This window comes from Podarcis melisellensis (genome assembly GCF_964234715.1).
Source record: "Podarcis melisellensis genome assembly, chromosome: 5".
NCBI classification, from domain to species: Eukaryota; Metazoa; Chordata; class Lepidosauria; order Squamata; family Lacertidae; genus Podarcis; species Podarcis melisellensis.
The window spans coordinates 63,724,645-63,738,638 of record NC_138537.1 but is presented as its reverse complement, the minus strand read 5'-3'; the positions used below and the strand labels follow the sequence as shown (position 1 = coordinate 63,738,638).

The following is a 13,994-nucleotide window of genomic DNA, read 5'->3' as shown; positions in this document are numbered from 1 at the left end:
CTTGTCTGGGCTCCTTTACCAGATTTAGCTCCCCACAATGCTCAGCACTTGCTGCCTTTTCTGTCAACACTCAGAAATTCCGGACCTGAATTACAGTGATACCTCAGATTAAGTACTTAATTCGTTCTGGAGGTCCGTACTTAACCTGAAACTGTTCTTAACCTGAAGCACCACTTTGGCTAATGGGGCCTCCTGCTGCCACTGCGCCGCTGGAGCACGATTTCTGTTCTTATCCTGAAGCAAAGTTCTTAACCTGAAGCAATATTTCTGGGCTAGCAGGGTCCGTAACCTGAAGCGTATGTAACCCGAGGTACCACTGTACTCCCAAGAGAAGGGACGCAGAAGAAGGGGAAACATTATTCAGACACAGCACTTTCATGCTGCTGCAGGGCACGATGGAAGAGGGTGGACAAACACCCTGTCCCTTCAACAAACAAATAAATCAGGTTATGGCTGTGGTACACATGCAACGGCATTGCTCCAAGGGCCAATTCACACACTGCCCCAGTCTGCATTTTCTAACAAAAGAGTGTGAAAGCAATTCTCAGGATGCTGCCTCCATGCACATATTTCACATGCCAAGGTCTACATTGGATTAGAGTGGTGGTTCTCAAGCTTTTTCCCCCTCTGGGCCACACTTTCAGAATAAAAATTTGCTCCCACTTCGCCGATTTTTTAATTGATACACTGGAAAACAAAAAGGAAACAACTTCTAGCAGTCTTTGATTTGTAACACAGAACACAACTATTTTATACTAAGATCAAGGGACAGCCAGAAAGCATAAAACAATGCAGCTACATAATAACATGAATCATTCCCCAAATACAAATGAACCTCTTACATATGTACGTCAAGAAGGTATGTAAAATCAGTGAGAGGGGTGGGTTTGTAATATCATGTGATGCTCTTGCTCTCATTTTGAAAATTTATCTATCCATGTTCTGCACAGAAAAACTTTGACACAGTACTATACTACCCTGAAATGTTTAAACATTTCTTTGTTCTTGAATCTTCCTGCCACACTTGTCATCCTCTTCTGCCACATCAGTGCCGTGCACAACACCCTTTGAGAACCACTGGATTAAAGCAACAGCTGTAGGGAAAGTTTTTCTTCTCCCCCCCCCTGCACACCACCATCCTTCATCTCTCTACACACACCCCAAACCTGGCTGCTATTTGTAATTTTCCCCATAGGGAAAACTAGCAGCTTCAGAGACTGGAAAGTTATTTTGGATTGAGGAAATGGCACAGTGAGAAAGAGGGAAACATAATACGCCTTCTCCCAAAACACCCTGGCCTCAGCCAAATGCAAACACTTCTTACTGAGGGTGGCCATTTATGTATTGCCAAAAAAAAAAGAGGATGATATTTGCATCTGCTAATTAGACACAATATTTTAGAAATAGCTACTATAATGCAAATGGAAATATAACCCACCTCATCATAATAAGGAAGACTGCTACCTGTTGTATAGGTGCAAGCTAGTGATGGTCAGCATCAAGGCCCCTCCTCTCGCCTCTTATAGTGCTTTATCTCTAAACTGGATTTGGACCAAGTTACCCTTCAGACAAATACAGAAGACAATTCTCTGGGTGAAGGACACAGAACCACCCTACTCGTATGTTATATATTAAGCCTGGATCCTAGAACAATAGGCAGGTAGGATCCTAGAATGCAACAACTGATTGGCCTGCAGGAGAAGGCCAAAGAGGCTCCAGGAGGGAAGCAGAATCAGCCAATCAGACAGGACTCATTTTGTAAGTAATGTATATATAAGTCTGAGGTTTGGGGGGAAATTCAATCAGTGTTTTACAAGCTGCAATAAAGAGCATGAAATCACTGCAGGACTCCGAGTATATTTCATCTTATCTGCTAAAAGCCTTGGAAAAGGTCAAAAGAACCAACCACTGGTGTCACCTGTGGTTCAGCCTTTAGGATGAACCGGGTCCAGAAATGGACTAACACATTTTTGTACCTGAAGCTTTAGAAAATAAAATCTAGATGCCGTTCTTCCATGCCAGTAAAGATCATAAACTAATTAGGTATTGACTTCATCAAGCTTGCCAAAGCAATAGGACAGCCTTTCTCAACCTCAGGTCCCCAGATGTTGTTGGACTACAATTCCCATCATCCCTAGCGAGCAGGACCAGTGGTCAGGGATGATGGGAGCTGTAGTCCAACAACATCTAGCTGGGAACAACGTTGGCAACCCCTGCACTAAAATAAGGCAGTGTGGTAGGTTTTTGTTCCCTTGCTTGTTTGCTGGTTGTTGTTTTTTTCCAGGCATTGTAAGTTTTGTGGGCTTACTTACAAGGCTGCAATAGGCTATTGTTGCTTTTCTTTTTTCTGGACTCACATATATTTTAGATTTTATTTATTGCAAGAGTTGGCAGTCCTAGAGGCTTTGCATTTGTTCACTGTATATACAAATTGACCATGCTCACATGGTGTGCAACGTGAAACCTTTTCAAGCTTCTTGGGGAACTAGCATCTCAATATAAGGGGATATGAGTTCAAGGGTCTTTTCCACACCCTGTAGCAAAAAGAACACACTCTGGGCTCTGAGGTTACTACCAGATAAGGAATAAGAAGAATATCCCTGCCAACCTATAAGCAAGCAATCTGTGCAGCCTTAGAGTGATAGATGCATCCATTCCAGATACCTAGAGGGCAATCTCTAACAGGCCTTTTAAAACTATTCACTGAACGGTGGAATGGTGCTACGATATGCAAAGCATGGACTTCCTTTTAGAGTCTCGGCCACCCCAGGGAAGATAATTCTAATAACAGGGATCTTAAATCCCACATCTGAATGATAAAACAGGCACATAAATGTTGACATGCTGATCCAAAGAGCCAGAAATGGGTATATATTCAGGGACCTGTATTGTGAAAAATCGGAGCCCAGGGGTGGAAAAGACAAATTGTAGGCTGTCTTGCATCTGATATATGCCTTGCATGCCTCTAGCAAGACAGCCAAATTACCTAGCGATGCTCTAATAAAATATACGGCCACATTAGACTATTGCCCCTTCCCCCCACCCAGCCCTTCAGTATTCTTTCACTTGCTATGTACTGAAGTTCTTCTTCAATAAGCTACATATTACACAAATATATTTGGCGCCATTCTTCCCTCTCTAGTAAATAGAGCCCCTTTGCTTTTTACGTATCAGCAAATGGCTTCACTTGGGAACATAGGTGCTAAATATGCAGGACGCTGGGTGCCCTGGCACCTACAAATTTTGAACGAAATTTTGAACCCCCCAAAGGTTCTATGCCACAGGACCTGCTGACATCACAAGTGTATGTCGCGGTGACATCAGCACACACCGGGCACCCACAGTTGTGGGGGGCAAGGCAGCCCGTCTGCTTAGGAAGCATTATGGTACTTCAAAAAGAAAAGCTTTGCCAAGACCCAAAGTCAAGATCCAAATCTGCAAAACCTAACCATGTGCATGTTTGCTCAGAAGTAAGCCCTCAGCCCCTACCAAGATCAATGGCATCTACAGCATGGTTAGGGAACCTAGATTCACAACATTCGACTGAACTTCTAAGTCAGGGTTTGCCAACCTGGTGCCCTCCAGATATTTTGGACTATACCTCCCATCAGCCCCAGTCGGCATGGCCGCCATGCCGACTGGGGTTAATGGGAGTTGTAGCTAGGGATGGTGGGGTATCAATTATGTTTGCATTTTAATCAGAAACTGCTAGCAGTCACATTTCTCAAACCAATGCGCAAAACAGGAGCACCACTGTCCTCCAAAATTTGCACTTCTCCAGATTTTATTTTGCAGTTCTCCAGTCAAACAATGTGTACAAAAAAAATTGCCTCTGTTGGAAGAAAGCGTACATAAAAATATTTTCCTGGAGAATAAAATAATGCATTGGATTAAGGAGAACTGATGGAGCAAAAAAGGTACATATTAGTTCAAACTGCATACTAAAAAAATGTGTACGTATTAGGAGAAATTCACACCAAAACTGTTGATGAATCTTCTTTTGTCAAAAGAAAAACTCAGCTTGATGTGAAAATGTGGAGAACTGAATTTCAGCCTGGGAAATGGGATCCTGAGAAAGAAATGAAAACTGACAAGATTCATTTATACCCATCCACAAATTTCAATACCTCAAAGACCATCTCTCCACATATGAACTGACTCAAACCCTGTGATCATCATTTGAGGCCCTTTTTCATGTGCCCCTTCATGAGAGGCCTGGAGGGTGGCAACACAAGAATGTGCCTTTTCTGCTGTGGTTCCCCATTTATAGTATGCTCTCCCCAGAGAAGCTCACCTGGCGCCTTCATTATGTATCCTTAGGAAGCAGGCAAAAACATTTCTCTATAACCAGGCCTTTTGCTGATTAAACCTTTTGTGGCCTTTTAAATATGTTTGTGGGAAGAGGGTTATTGGTTTGCTGTATGTTTTATTTCGCCTTCAGATTTTGTATTATGTCGTGAACCACCCTGTGAAGGGCAGTGTCAGGGAACTGCCATCGGAGCCAGAGGCAGAGGGAAGGCTCCAGAGGGATGCCGGAAAGGGTCCCAGTAGGGAGAGAGGCAGCCCATCTGCTGGGGAAGGAAATCAGTGTAACACCGGTGGAGAAGGGGGCAGATGGGGGAATCGGAGAGGAGGCTCCAGGACTCTTCGCCGGAGACCGGCGGGGAGAGCACGGGTACTCCGCTGCCCACATCCTCCCTGCGCAGAAGACTTCCGCACAGGGAGAGTAGGAGGAGACTTGGCGTCAAAGAACTTCTTTGCTGGAAGAAGTTCAAGAAACGCCCACTGACGGATTCTGCCAGCGACTGAGACAGCCACGGTGTGAGGCTGTCCAGACAGAAAGGGTTCAATCAGGTAACCTAGCCAGGAGTGGCAGCAACTTACGCACAAGCAACCCCTAGAACCATTACAGGCAGCATACAAACTTAATACTTAATCAATAATTTGTAAAAGCATCTGGGTTGGCAAAGGCTGATCTGCACATTAGCACAAAGTTGTCACTTATGTGAGACACAAGCTTTGTAAGCAAGCAAACTATGATTATTTATACAGCACCATCCATCTGCTGTGTACATAAATTGCTATGTACTATAGAATTTCACATACACTTCCCCCCCCCCAAATGTCCCATTTGTTTCGGGGGCAGTGGGGGAGGTAAGAGGGATAAATGTTAAGTTTCTTCTCTCCTGTTCCCAGTTGCCCTTTTTGTTATGACTTCCAAGCGCAATTAATCAGAAGTGTGATCTTTTCAGGTGGATGCACATGTGATCTCTTTGCTGGGGTGTGGGGGTAGGTGCAGGTCAAGTGGAAGTGCAAGGAAATGGGCGACAGCCAGACATAGCAGCAAACAGAGGAAAACGCTCCAAAGTGATGTTGTGAATGGAGCCGCCAAAGTATGTCTGTGTGTCACGACAGGCGAGGGAAGAGAAGCCCCAGATTAAACATGTCCTTTGTTTGTATTTTGTTCTTCCTGCCTCGCTAACAGCTGCCTCTTGCTCTCCAGCAGATGTATAAGCCACAAGAGGCCATGGGTGCCTTTGGTCCAAGAATATGCTGTTGTTGCCGCTTTTATAAAGAAAAACAGAAAACAGGATACCCATGAACAGGAGTTGTATTTCAGAATAGCTATGGTTTGAAATGAACAGCTTCACGTTCCATTTTTCTCTGCCACCAGTCAGTACGTAAATTCAGATTTCCTTTAAAGACTGAAAAATATGGGGTGCCAAAGGGTTTGGCTCTGCCCTATGAAAACCCCCAGGGCACAGGCAGCGCTATGGGGCCACATCAACCCTTCACTGGTTATGTGAAATGTTTCCAACTTTTGCATTCACTGGATTCAAATCATGCATTTATAAAGTGTGCTTTAATCAATCTTTTAAATCCAACAATGTAATTAAAACAGTTAATTAGTGGGCAAGCAACATTTAATCCATCAATCAATTTTTGATAATTACTAAGGTTTCTCGGTCAGAGATACCTAAGGGTTGGTAAAACAGGCCCAGGAGGTCACAAAAATCACCTGTCAGACTATGGAGTATTAATAATAATAATAATAATAATAATAATAATAATAATAATAATTCATTATTTATACCCCACCCATCTGGCTGGGTTTCCCCAGCCACTCTGGGTGGCTTCCAACAAAATATTAAAAACACAATAAAACATTAAACATTAAAAACTTCCCTAAACATGGCTGCCTTCATATGTCTTCTAAAAGTCAGATAGTTGTTTACTTCCTTGACATCTGATGGGAGGGCATTCCACAGGATGGGCACCAATACCGAAAAGGCCCTCTGCCTGGTTCCTTATAACTTTGCTTCTTGCAGTGATGGAACCGCCAGAAGGACCTCAGTGTCCAGGCTGAACAATGGGGGTGGAGACACTCCTTCAGATATACTGGGCTGAGGCAGTTTGTGGCAAGATCCAACGGGGGAGAAGCTTCCCGTCCTTCTCTCACTCCACCGCAAAAGCATGCAATTTTTTTGCCCTTCCTCCAAAGGAAAGCAGTGCAGTACATTTGGCATCAGCTTGGCTGCAGGAGTTGCCTGAAGGAGGTGTACAAGACACCATCTAACTGTCTTAGAGACTCCACTCCAGATTTGTGTATGGTTCACTCCTTAGCCTTTTCTTCCAGCAAGGCAGCAGAGGTTTATGATCAGAGTTTTCCTTCTCCTTGGAGGGCTTGATTACAAGAGTTTGAACTATCATGAAGGGAATAGGCTGTACAGTATATGCATGACATACTCAGAACCCATGCAATAAGACCCCACACAAATGCACCCAAAACAACTCACAGCGCAAGACCTTGCTAGACTGGGATTGGGGTGGCCAATCTGTGGCTCATGGACCACACATGATTCCAGGGCAAGTGAAAGATGACTACCAGGGCTAGTCAACCAGAACAGGAAGCAAACAAGAAAAGTCAGCAGGTGGGCAGGTGAACACAAGTAAAGACTTGTCTTTTTCTCATCACAGACAACACAAGAAAGTAGGAGTGTCACCTATTAGGCTCAGAAGTATAGGGTGCTCCAAGAATTGAGGATTTCTTCAGGGACAAGGGGATGGAAACAAGTAATAGTGGGGCCGTTGCACAGCAAAATTGGAGATTATGAGGGAAAACTGTTATGGAAGAAAAGGACTGGCAGTATTTGTAGAGAACGAGCATCAGGATCAAGTGCCTAGACTAGACTTTCCTAGTCCTGTTTGCTTCTGAGCCTCATTCCTACTACTACTACTACTAATAGTAATAATATTAATTTATTATTTATACCCTACCCATCTGGCTGGGTTTCCCTGGCCACTCTGGGCAGCTCCCAATAGAATTAAAAGCCCAATAGAACATCAAACATTAAAAACTTCCCTAACCATGGCTGCCTTCAGATGTCTTCTAAAAGTCAGATAGTTGTTTCTTTCCTTGACATCTGATGGGAGGGTGTTCCACGGGGTGGGCGCCACTCCCGAGAAGGCCCTCTGCCTGGTTAGTAATGTGACTTTTCCAGAAAATTTGGAATTGCAGATTAGTGAAATTTGCATAGGGTTATTTCCCATCAGTGAGTTTTCAGTTTGCATTGGATAACATTCTGATGCCCTAGAGTAAACTAATTTAGCATGCTTAAAGGTAAACACTTTGAAACTGCCAAGCTGGCCTCAGACTGGATTTGAAACTGGCATATATCCTATGGAACAGGAAATTTTCTGCGGGAAAGTTAGGCAGCGGGAAATTTTCCTCTATACAGCACTTCCCAATAGCTACTGGTATGGAAGGAGCTGCCCTCTAAACACCAGCCTTGCTATAGCTTAGCTTGATGAGGCTGGGGCAGGACGGGAGCAAGATCAGGGCTGGGCGGACACACCAGCGGGAGCACCAGCCTTGACCTCACAACTGGCCCACTTCATCCCATCCCCATCCAAGGAAGCTGCAAAAGCACACATGTTGGGAGGGCGGCTCCAAGGCTCTGCCCTACGACAGCAGCTGCTATGGGCACAACCTGTTGTTTGTCAAGCAGCTGCAGTTTGATTGGCCATGGAGACTATTGCTATGTAGCAAACATAAGCTCCTTTGGCAGCAGAATCTATTTTCTGTCTGTCTCATACTCCATTCTCACCGGATTCTGCCACTCCCCCCCCAGCCCCCAGCCCCCTATTCCCAAAACTCTGACTGACCTGCTTTCTAGTTCATTCTCATTTTCCAGAGAACTGCATGCAACAACATGCTGTCTGGAATTCTGGCGGGTGTTTCCTTTGTCTGCGATTCTTTGGACATCATCTTCCAAAACCTGAGGGGGGGCCTTGAGGTCATGTGGAATGTTCTTTAGGCTTTTCTTAATCCTGAGATTGGCTCTAGCCCAGGACTTTGAGGCCCGAGCCCCACTGAAAGTAGCGGATGAAAATCTGACCACCTGTGCACTGGAATAAACAAACCACAGGGGATTCTTTTCTCCAGAAATACTCTTCTTTCGTGGAAGCAATTTTTATTTACGCAAGACGAAAAGTAATTGCACTGTCAGCAATATGACATGTTCATTCCTTTCTACTTAATTAGGGGATGTTCTGTAGGTTCGCAGCTGAAGCCCAAGCTCTAGTTTAGCACAATAAAATTAAAAAGCCACTTTCCCCACTACAGCCATGGCTTCAGCACAACCGATATAATTTGTTAGATTAAAAGATAAACAAAAAAGCTGTTCTGACAATTGATAGGGGCTGCAGGATTGCACCCGTAAGCAACAACTTCCAGTGTGTTCACTGGTCAGCGGTTATACCCTCAGCAGCTTGGCTTCAGCATGAAAGAGGGAATGTTCATGTAAAGATTTATGTGCTCAAAGCTTCTCCGTGGGACTGAGGAGGATCTGCGTACAGCTAACCTAATATTGAATGAGTTTAAAGTTTATCTCATTCATGTTGATGTCAATTCCACTGAATTCAGTCCAGATGAGCATTCACATACTGGAGAGAACAAGCATACAGAATTCTTCCAGGGTTTCACCAGTCCTGATTTTTCTAAAGCAGCAAATACCCGTCTGCTATCCAAATCTGTTGTTCTCCCCAATTTTGCCTTCTTCCTCATGGCCAACATTTAGACTAAGCTCCTTTCAGGAGCAAGGATCCATCTCTTTCACTTAGGAAATAAAAACATACACATTGATTCTAATAAATAAATATGACTAATGCACAAGCACAATATGGCTACCCACCCTCCAATCCATGTGTGTGTGCATGCACAGAATAGTACTAGATTGGGCCTAGGAGTAAGTATAGTGGTACCTTGGGTTACATACACTTCAGGTTACATACGCTTCAGGTTACAGACTCCGCTAACCCAGAAATAGTACCTCGGGTTAAGAACTTTGCTTCAGGATGAGAACAGAAATCACGCAGCAGCGGCACGGCAGCAGCAGGAGGCCCCATTAGCTAAAGTGGTGCTTCAGGTTAAGAACAGTTTCAGGTTAAGAATGGACCTCCAGAACGAATTAAGTACTTAACCCGAGGTACTACTGTATAAGGCTAAATAATAAATCTGTATTATTATTTTTAACAGTACAAAATAGCTTTGGATCCAGAACCAGATATTTCAAGGACCGCTTCTTCCTCCATGAACTGGCTCATCAATTGCATTCCACCATCAAGGCAAGTGTGACTGGCAAGGGCAAAGTGCAGTGCCTTTTTGGTTGTGGCGCCCTAACTATGAAGCTCTTTCTCAAGGGAGGTTTAACTGGCCCCTTCTCTGTTGTCCTTCAGGCAGTGGATCAAGACTTTTATTTTTCTTCCACCAGACTTGCAATGATTATTTGCTTATGGTTTCCTTTATCTCTTTTAAAATGGGCTGTAAATGCTCTTTTAAATTGATGCTGATATTTTATTTTTGTAAGCTATTGTGAGGGCTTTTTCTATCGCCAAAATGTTGCAAGAGTAAAACCAAGCAAATTCTTACACTGGAAAGGAAGCAGTTCATGAGTCAACTGCAATTAGCCATTTACTATCAGCGTAAGGGGAATAACCTAGATACCTTTGCTTTGAAACATTCCTACACAGCATCCTAGTACTAAAAGGTAACCCAATGCACCCAGGATGATTTGTAAACAAGTGCAGGTGTCAAAGATTTAGTAGCTCTTTAGGGAGTGCCACATGTTGCCTTAGTATAAAAATGGAGAAATCGTTCTAACAGACTGCAGCCCCGTGCAGAATTAGGCAGGCTTAAGCCCACTGATTTAACGGGCTTGGGAACACCTAATTGCATGATGGGGCTGACAGAAAGACCCTGTTTACTATAGAATTATGCAAAGTTGGGAGGCCAATAGGAGGCAGAGGCAGGTAGAATCAACTAAAGGCTCGCCCATACTGCAGTTTAAAGTGACTAGCAAGCTTCCAGGACCTCCATTAATTCTCCCTTGTCTTCATGAGGTCCTCCTGCAAAACACTGCCTTTGCCCACAATTCCCCCGTTCCTCATTCTGGATTTTCTCATACCAGGGATACTCCAGAAAGAAGTGGAAATCCGGATTGAGGAAGGGGAAAGTGTGAGAGCCCAGAGATTTGCAGGAGAACATCGTATGGGCGACAGCAAATTAATGGAGGTATGGGAAGCTTGCTAGTCACATTAAACAGCAGTTTGTTTGTTTGGCCTGACTTTTTACACAGTGTATCTGTTCTTTTACTTCTCAGGTACGAGGATAAACAAAGCAAAAGTGACCCCTGCTGGAACGGTTGTAGAACCTGCCTTTCTGCTCCAGTCAGACAATTTACTACTTCATTCAGTTTTTAGAGCCTTGCCGTAATGCATCGGTTAACTTCGCTCAAGGTCCCTCCATCAGTCTTGGCAACGCAGTATCACAAAGCTGTGATTAGTCCTCATGCCTCAATAGGGGCAACTTTTAAAAAAATGGGAAACTTAAGATGCACTCAAGCAGAATCTCTAGCCATAATGTGAAGGGTGGGCTTTATTTAGAAGGTAGAAAAGCGACTGTGCACACAGATGCCTTAGACCTAAGGTGTCCTGCTTCTGTAAACAAAACAAATATTGTACCACAGCAGCCCGGTTCCAAGCCTTGTTTTATTCTAGATTAAATTCCTCCAGAACGATTACTCTCAATTCAATTTCTCCCTAACAAAGCTTGGAATCACCTCTCTACGTAAGACACACAGATAAAAGCCACCCTGTGCAAATGTGTTACGGGTTTGGTTGCTCACCTCAAATGTTTCTGAGCAATTTCCTTCACAACCTACGCAGAAAACAAAGGTCAAGTGATCTTTAGAACAGCTTGCTATTGCTAAAAACAGACCAGAGCCACCAGTCAACATAAAAGCATGAGGAGACCAGTAAGAAATTCACTCTCTCTCATCATTCTTAAAACCACATTGGTGAAATGTATATCAGAATGAAGGTCAGCAAGCAGAGTAAAGAATCTACTTCAAATCCCAAAATCCTCAGTATGGCAACACGTGTTTTTTTTAAATTAGGCCAACCAACATACCACAAAATAGTGATCAATTTTCTGAGTTCTTCAGAAAAGAACTCTCATCCTAAAGATGAAGCCTGCCATTATCCGCACTTAATCCACATTCCCGAGTGGATTAAGGAACAAACTCCTCTCTAACCCTCTCATGATATTCCTCCTCTTCTCCGAATGAGAATTTCAGGGCATCTTCCCATCTGCACGCCGATCCACGCCAAAAAAACGCGGCGTCTGAAGCGGTGACCTGGTCTGCTGCTTCCCACACTGCAGCAGCCTCCCGAGGCGCTCGCACGTGCGAACGCACCCGTCGGCTGTCCCGCGAGCAAGTTTTACAAACACACCCAGCGTCCCAAGCCTGAGCTGCTTCGACGCGAAGCCCCCTCCCCGGTTCCCTCGACGGCGCGCCGCCCGCTGCCCGCTCACCTGTCGATGCTGATCACGCAGAGGGTCATGATGGAGGCAGTGCAGCACATCACGTCCATGGCGATGAAGACATTGCAGAAGACGCTGCCGAAGATCCACTCGCCGCCGATGAGGTCGGTGACGCTGACGAAGGGCATGACGGCCACGGCCACCGACAGGTCGGCCAGCGCCAGCGACACGATGAGATAGTTGGAGGGCTGCCGGAGCTTCTTGACGAAGCAGACGGAGATGACCACCAGGCAGTTGCCGGCGATGGTCAGCAGGGTGATGAGCGACAGCGCGGCCCCGATGACCACCTTCTCCACGTTGCCGTAGCTCAGGATCTGCTCCCCGCACTGCGTGTCGTTGTCCGCGAAGCCCGGGCTGGGGCTGCTGCTGCCGCTACCGCTACCGCTGCCGCTGCCCGCATGGCCGCCTCCCCCGGGGCTGGCCGTGACCCCTTGCAAGAGCTTGCCGCCTATCCCTAAGCGGGGCGGGTGCAGCGAGCCCGAAATCATCGCCGCCGCCGCGCCGCCGGAGCCCAGCTGCCGGGGAGCGTGGGGCGCGAAGCAGCGCCGCGGGCTGGAGACGAGCGGGCAGCTGCCGGCGCCGTGGACGTCGAGGACCATATTGAGGAGGGCTGCCCACCAAGCCAGCAGCAGCCAGCCCCCTGCATGGCCGCCTCTCCGCGCCGCCGCGGCGACTCCCAGCGCTCTGGCGGCGGCGGCGAGGGGCTCCGCCTGCCCGGGCAGGGAGCTCTCCCTCTGCCTCGGCGCCAGCCACCCCCGCCGCGCGCCCCCTCCCGGGCTGGGATCCCGCCGCCACCAGCACGATCCCCGCGCAGATCCCGCCGCTGCCCCGGCGCCGAGGGCTCTAGCATAGTCCGCTCGGCTCCCGCTCGACGCCGAGGTCCGCCTCCGCAGGGGGCAGTGTGAGCTCCGACACAGCCCAGCCCATTGGCTCAGCCGCAAGCGGGACGCGACAGCCCCACGCGAGCCGGTCGAGGTCCGGCCGGGAAGTTTCGAGGCAGCGACGGCGCGGCTGCAGCCCTCTGCGCAAGCAGCCGCGTCCCTCGACGGAGAGCACCGTCGGAGGCGTGGTCGTGGCGCGCGCTCTGGCCCCAGGGGCAGGGCTCCTTCGAAGGCAGGGCTGGCTGCCTGCCCCCCACCCCTGAATAGATCTCGCGTGTCGCCGACGTTGCACCCTGGGGCACGTGCACCGACGGCACTGCGCGCTCCTGGGAACTCAGAGCGCCGTTCCGTCTCCGCGCCTGGTTCACGCGTTCGCGTTTCTGGATTCCACGCGGTGTATTGCAGACGCTGCGGGGACTATTCACATGCGGCTAGGTGGGGCCGACTGCTGAGAAGATGGCACGCGATGCAATGTGAAGTGATCCTGTCTTGGTACCCATCCCCGCATGATCCCAGGGCTTTGGACAGCAGGGCAGGCAGAAAACCAACAGGGTGTGGTTATTCACACCACTGAATCTCCTCCCCAAATTAGGCAAGGGTATATTAGGCGAGGGTAACAGAAGGTGTGAGTTCCAGTGCCTAAATGGGCCAGCACCATCCCATTTTATTTTCTTCCAGCCTTCCGTACTTTCATTAATTCTCCGTTGTCCATATGAGGTTTTCCTCCAAATTACTTCCTTCCCTCACCTTCCCTTCCTTCAGTCCAGGTTTTCCCATCTCCTTTTCCGCGTGTCCATGGAACACACAGAAATCCAGAATAAGGGAGAGAGAGAAAAATCCATATTGTTTGCAGGGAGACTGGACAATGTTTGCTCTTTAATGAGCGCTCACCCTGAACTTGCAGGTATGTGACTGAATCTCACCTGAAAATAGAAACTCTCTTAATTACCTTTGTGGTGATTCCGCTGCCTCAGCCCAGCACCCCCACCTTCTCACACCCCTGCCAGCTGCTGAAGACCAGGGTGCGAAGGAACCAGGAAGGCAGAGCAGTGCTGATTCACTGCAATAAGAAAAAGGAGAAATGGCGAGGCTATATTTGACAAGAGGCCTGCCGCTGGATGGACACAGCATTTTCAGAGGCGAAGCTGCTCACATTGTTTGGAGGGTGGGAGCAAGATGGCTCCATTTCAATGTAGGCCAGGTTCAGTGACCTCAAATAAAGAGTGTGG

At 47.0% G+C, this 13,994-nt stretch overlaps 1 protein-coding gene across 3 annotated transcripts in view; it reads right to left on the bottom strand.

Moving 5' to 3' along the window:
- HTR7 (5-hydroxytryptamine receptor 7) overlaps positions 1–13,256 on the bottom strand; it is a 49,422-nt gene extending 36,166 nt beyond the window's left edge. Inside the window, exon 1 of one of the 3 annotated variants that reach the window (XM_081912980.1) lies at positions 11,876–13,256. In XM_081912980.1, the coding sequence (XP_081769106.1) occupies positions 11,876–12,483 (608 nt within the window). In that variant the 5' untranslated portion in view covers positions 12,484–13,256. The remainder of the gene's footprint in view (positions 1–11,875) is intronic. The other 2 variants (XM_081912978.1, XM_081912979.1) reach the window with 2 other exon arrangements.
- Positions 13,257–13,994: the final 738 nt, after the last annotated feature.